Here is a 6,242-nt window from a genome sequence, read left to right on the forward strand (position 1 = left end):
ATAAAATCGACGTACCAACAAGTGGAGTTTCTCAAGTATTGCAACTGATTTAGGATAATGTAGCCTATCCACTTTTCATGCATCTTATACCAGTTACGGCGTTTTTATATCGCTGAGCTAGTCTGATAGCTACCCGAGTCATCTTCATCATGCCGTGGACACCGTTCTCGTTTGCAATCCTCGTAGCAGTGCTACACGCAACAGGTGAAGCTTCCAGTAGCAGATCAGTAATTGCTAGCAACTTGAGTTGCCGATCGGTGATGCCATCAATATGCAGTAGCTAGCTACATAGCTGTGTTCGGCTATGCATGCAGGTGTATAATTCGTCACAATTATATACAACAGTTTTACATTGCTATTATGGTAGCTATAGCTAATCATGTGTAGCTAGCTATATAATACCTATATAAGTGAGCTAGCTAGTCGGTAGATAAATTATCGACTATTGCTATGTGTGAATTTATCGCATGCAGGGGTGTTATCTGAAAGTGTCGTCGTCCGCACAGACTTGCCCAACATTAAGTACATTTTTGAAGGTCAATATGCTAGACTGGAGTGTTGTATTATCAAGGAAGATGGCACTACTGAGGAGCCCTCCAACTCAATATGGATTAGATCATTTTCAAATAAAACCATACATCAGTTCACTACTTCAGATTCAGTTAGAGTAGCAGTTCACCGAAACACCCTAGTGTTTTGGCCATCAGTGATAAATAGTGACCAGGGACAGTATTACTGCTGTATACCAAATAGACAATGCAGTGAACATGTTAATATAACACTTTTTGGTAAGTAATATAGTCATATGCCAACAATACAGTACATACATATAGCTACATTTAAGCATGCATGAAAGTGAATGCATGCATGCATTAGTGCATGATGGACATTCTAAAAATAAACTGCTGAGCTATGTATGGGTGACAATATAGGTGTGATTTATGAGGTGTAAAGTGTTTATACTAGCTATATATGGCTTCAAGGTATCATGTCCTATTTTTGTAATGCCTATATACACTTTCTAAGTCATAAAATAGTGTTATAAGTATTTAATAGCCGGCTGCATTAAGATAGCAAAACAAATCTTTGCGAGTGACAGCCTAACTTGGATAGTTCTCCTACAGCATGTTTAATTTCTTAACCCAGCTTGGCAACCACATGCAAACTGGGTTAAAAATTTGAATGCAGCAATAGAACTTCTCTGCATGATATTCACTTTGTATAGTGGTGACAGTAAGCATTAATATATTTGAAAGGTTACCAGCATTGTATGTTGTTTTAATATTATAGTGTTAATGAGCATAGTGACCTTCTGTATGCATTAGCCAAGTGGGGTAGTCACATGACCATAAACCATCGCAGCTGCCCAAATCTGTTGTATGCAGTGCATGGGATAGCAGTTGTGCATTCATAAGCAAATCAACATCCATTAAATGATTCATACATTCTAATGAATGAAAAGGAAATGTAACTGTTTGAGTATATATATATTTATGTATGTATATATGTATGTATGTATATAATCCAAAGGCTGCAGCACATGTTATGGCTGCAATATCAATTACAGCCATTCAGAAGTATGGAAACTTTAGTTTTAGGTACAGTACAAACTAATGAAGCATGAGACTATGTACTACAATAAACTTAGTTACTATAATTTTAAATAAATTATCTTCACACCTAAGTGTAAAGTTGGCACATTATTCAATTATACTATGGAACTTGTATGTATGCAATGTAGTGTTTAGTACATATACAATTTAAGGGTGTGCTGTAATCTCTTGGAGGGAACTTTGCATGGATTTTTAAATGTAGACTTTATTATTAGCTGAAGTTAGCAAAAGATCACAGTAAATTTCTGAAGCAGAATCTCTGCAAGCAGCCAGTCATTTTTAACAGAAAATGCTCTAATTTCAGCAATGATTCCTGCAGGGCTCTCAGTCAGTACATTCCTCTCTATTCCTAAGGCTGCAACTGTCACATTTTGCCCCAGACCTCTTAGCCATGATTGTGCTATACTTAAATGTATCAGCAGAGATTTGATTTAAATTTTGTGCAAGCATATTTATATAAATGCATGTGACACTTATTCTGAAATTAAACTGTCGTTGATCGTCTTAACCACACACTAATTATTATGTTTTGCACATAGCTGCTCCTGTCATCAACGCTGTCATTGTAAACTATACTGCATTCCTTGGATCACACATTACTCTTTCCTGTAAGATTATTTATTGGGGAAAACCTAAGGCAACAATTTATTGGAAGACACCACAAGAAGAGTTCTTATCAAATGATCTTGTTCAGACTAATGATACACATACTACATTATTGCTGAACAATTTAACTGAACAAGACAATGGAAGATATTTGTGTATTGCAAATGCAACTTTTCGATTATATGGCAGGCAGATGCTCCTTTATTTACAAGGTTTGTCCCATATATGATGCAGACTAGAAAACCACATGTTTGCCATGCCCTAAACTATGTGTATAGCAGTAGTTAAAACTAACTGATATAGGTCCATATAAGGCTAACTGTGTGGTTCAAATAAATTGTTAGTAGTTAGCATATATATTGCCATGGCTATTTTGTACACAATTTAGTTCCACCAAAAATAGCAATAGATGGACTGATGATAGCACACATTGGAGAGATAGTAAACATTATATGCACCGTACTAGAAGGAAGACCTTCACCAGATGTTCATATTTCCAGCCCACTGGGAGAAATTACAGAAAAACATGAAATAACATTTTCTGCTAAAGCTCAACATACTGGAAAATACACTTGTACTGCAAATATTTCAACACAAATTGTTACTGAGGATCATTATTTGTATGTGTATGGTAAGGTGCTCGTTTTAGTGAAATACACATTATTATGTGAAGTGGAATACTATAGCAGTACGGTGTGTTTACAATATAACTCTAAGGGTTTTCACCACAAGTATGGTTTGTTATTGTGCTTTACCACAATCACTCTATCTGTTATGTTATTCATGTGCGAGCACAGATGTTAAGGTAATGAGACAGTTAACACCTAACAGGTGTTGGACATGAATTACCTTATCAGGACAAATGTGCATCACTACATATCCTGTAGGCAGTCCTAAGCATGCCTCAACAGGCTAAACCTTGCACAACAGCTAGTTATGGGATACACTATTATATTATTGGTTATGTTTATTTACAGACATTAACAATGTAACTAGCCACCTTCAGTTCTTGGCTATTATTCATAATAGCGATTGTCACTTTAAGGTAAATATCTTGATTAAGTTAAATTAATTGTGATGTGCCAGTTTATCACATAAGCTATTTAAGATTATTTAATCTGTCAATAATTATTATTGCTAGCTGTTATATTTTGATATTATTTTGGTTGGGAAGCCAGGTAACACACACACTCTACACACACACACTCTACACACATACAACGCACACACAAAAGTAAAGCCTTCAGCTCCCGCTACATGGTCACGCTGCCTAGTAGCCAGCACTGGGGCACCTGTACAGTTGCTATGAGTCAGCACAGGCATGCCCTCCTGGGACACGGCTGGTAACCCACAAGGGGCTGTACCATGTCTCAGGTGAAAGTGTGGGCGCCCGAAGTCACACCTGGACCTTTAACTGCCATATGAGACACAAAGAGTTGAGCATTTGCTTCCCTAGTTTACACCAAGTACCCACTGATGTTACAGCTGGGTGGGCTGCTTCCCCAGTTGGCACCAGGCCACCAGGTCCCTATTTTAACAGCTAGATAGACTGGAGCAATGTGAGTAAACACACACACACACACACACACACACACACACACACACACACACACACACACACACACACACACACACACACACACACACACACACACACACACACACACACACACACACACACACACACACACACACACACACACACACATACACACACACACACACACACATACACTACACACCACACACACACAACACACATATAGTAGCCATACCAAATTTCACCTAAATAATTATTGGTCACAATCTTACAATGCTCACTACAAACATTACCTGTGATATCCTGTCATATGTAATTGCTGCAGTGCATGCATGAATTGTGCAACCAACTGTATAGTTGAGTGCCTCTATTTTTTCTTTACTTAGCATGTGAATATCACTACAAAAAATATATAATGTAATTAAATAATTTACTCTGTTCTTCATATATTTCTTTAGTATGGAAGAGTTCTTTCTGCGATTTTAAAAAACAACGTATATGAAATTTGTAAATGTAATGTCAACATATCAACTGAGAGATTTGAATGTATTAGTGACAGAAGAGCACTTTATTATGTTACTGTGACTGGATTTATGGCAGGAAATATCAAGGAAATTTTAACAAATGAAGAATTGGCTATTGAAATTGGTTCTGAAACTGCAACACTACACATATGTGATACACCATGTGAAGAGGTCACTGACATAACTGATCAAGACGATCATCATAACAACAATCACCATGGTGATAATAGAATAGCAATTTGGATGGCTTTGTCAGCAGTAGTAATCCTGCTGGTAGTCATCATCAGTTTTGTAATATACAAGTATGTATTGTTGCTTTGTAAATGTAGTATTCAGACATCTGTTTATAATCACCCTATCCAAAATTCTAAATCTACAGGGACTATTACAGATACACAGCATTTCAACCTTTTCATCATTATTGGCTGTTATAAATTTATATATGTCTACTTGCTATGTGTAATTTTATGACATATCATCATTCTGAAGTACATATCAATGATTCTATATTATCTTTATAACCACACTCCCATAACATTGCTGTACTTTTAAATTTGCAATTGACTTATTATTATGTACCTGTATTACACAAATAGGCTTCTAAATGGAGTGAATGAGTGTGTACCACGGAAGGAAACTTCAGCTGATCATACACCTAATCCACTTGCTAGAGACCCTGTAACTACATTTCAACAGTTGCATTTAACAAAGGAGACTATACCTGAAGAAAACATACGAGTACCAGCTAGCAAGGATGTAGTGGTAGCAAGCAGCAATAGTGAGACACTGTCAAGTATCCAGCCTAATGACACAATCACTACTGTACCAAAACAATCCACATTGCAAAGAAACAGATGTTATACACAAGTTGATCGAAATAATGGATTGGAGATTCTAAAATATGAAGCTATGGTACAAAGAGTTACAAGAGACTTTGCATCATCAACAGGAACTGATGTGTAGCATGACATTTGTTTGGCATAGATACATAAATGTTTTATAATATTAATTTTGTCATTTGATTAAATTACATGTATGCATGTCGGTCATACAGATTGTAATATAGACAGTTGATGACACTGTAATGTCACTGTGTGTAGTGTGCTTTAATGAACAATGTAAATGAATCGAATGTGTACATGTAGCTAAATGCTATAGACACACCAAGACGTGATGATATCATGGTAATACTTCTCAGACAACATATGAATGCACTTACATGCTGGCATTATCATTGCGCATTGCATGTACTTTTATAGGTTATGTTTGATGGACGTGTTACAGATCTACCAGCAGCATTACAGTATGGCTCATCATTATTAATTTTATTCATTTATTTATTAAGGCTTTACAGCACAAGTGCTGAAGGTCTGTAGGACACCTGGTCCTACAGCCTGTTTAAAGTTGTTACTGAAAGTGTGTTTGAAAAGGTGGAGAAAGGAGAAAAATCCATGACTGGACCTAGGCAGCCTCGAACCTGCAGCCATCCAATTAACGCTCGAACACTTACAGGAGTCTGCCAGGCAGTCAGGATGTTTTCTCCTTGTCAATTTCATGTATATGTATCCAAGGAACTCTAGAGAGTGACTTATTATCTCAAAGTACCCCATGTGGAACCAAATGGATATTGGAGAAACAATCCATGACTTATGTACCAAATTTATACTACTGGACAACCTTGCATGCTGTGGAGAGCATACATTACATTGTAATGTTCAACAACATATGCATAGAAATCCTGTGAGAGCAAAATATTAAACAGTTTACTCAAATACTTGGTGATCTTTCTGCTCACTGGGGAACTTACACAACTGGCTTGACTGTACCTCCACTGATGCCTCAAGTATCAAGTTAACAACTTTAATGGTGTATGAATAGTCTGCCGGGCAGGCTGGATGTGGGGAGGTCCAGTATACTAATGAGCCATAACAATATTTTTCCCATATCTTGAAGTCACAT

General features: G+C 36.9%; 1 protein-coding gene across 1 annotated transcript; it reads left to right on the top strand.

The window, feature by feature from the left end:
• The first annotated feature begins 6 nt into the window (after positions 1-6).
• On the top strand, positions 7-5,410 carry LOC136244308 (uncharacterized). Its single transcript, XM_066035862.1, has 7 exons — positions 7-204; positions 474-788; positions 2,153-2,431; positions 2,608-2,850; positions 3,197-3,264; positions 4,218-4,585; positions 4,880-5,410. Exons 1-7 carry the CDS (start codon positions 150-152, stop codon positions 5,244-5,246), a joined length of 1,695 nt encoding a protein of 564 aa, XP_065891934.1. The 5' UTR covers positions 7-149; the 3' UTR covers positions 5,247-5,410.
• Positions 5,411-6,242: the final 832 nt, after the last annotated feature.

The sequence above is a fragment of the Dysidea avara genome, chromosome 14, assembly GCF_963678975.1.
Source record: "Dysidea avara chromosome 14, odDysAvar1.4, whole genome shotgun sequence".
NCBI classification, from domain to species: Eukaryota; Metazoa; Porifera; class Demospongiae; order Dictyoceratida; family Dysideidae; genus Dysidea; species Dysidea avara.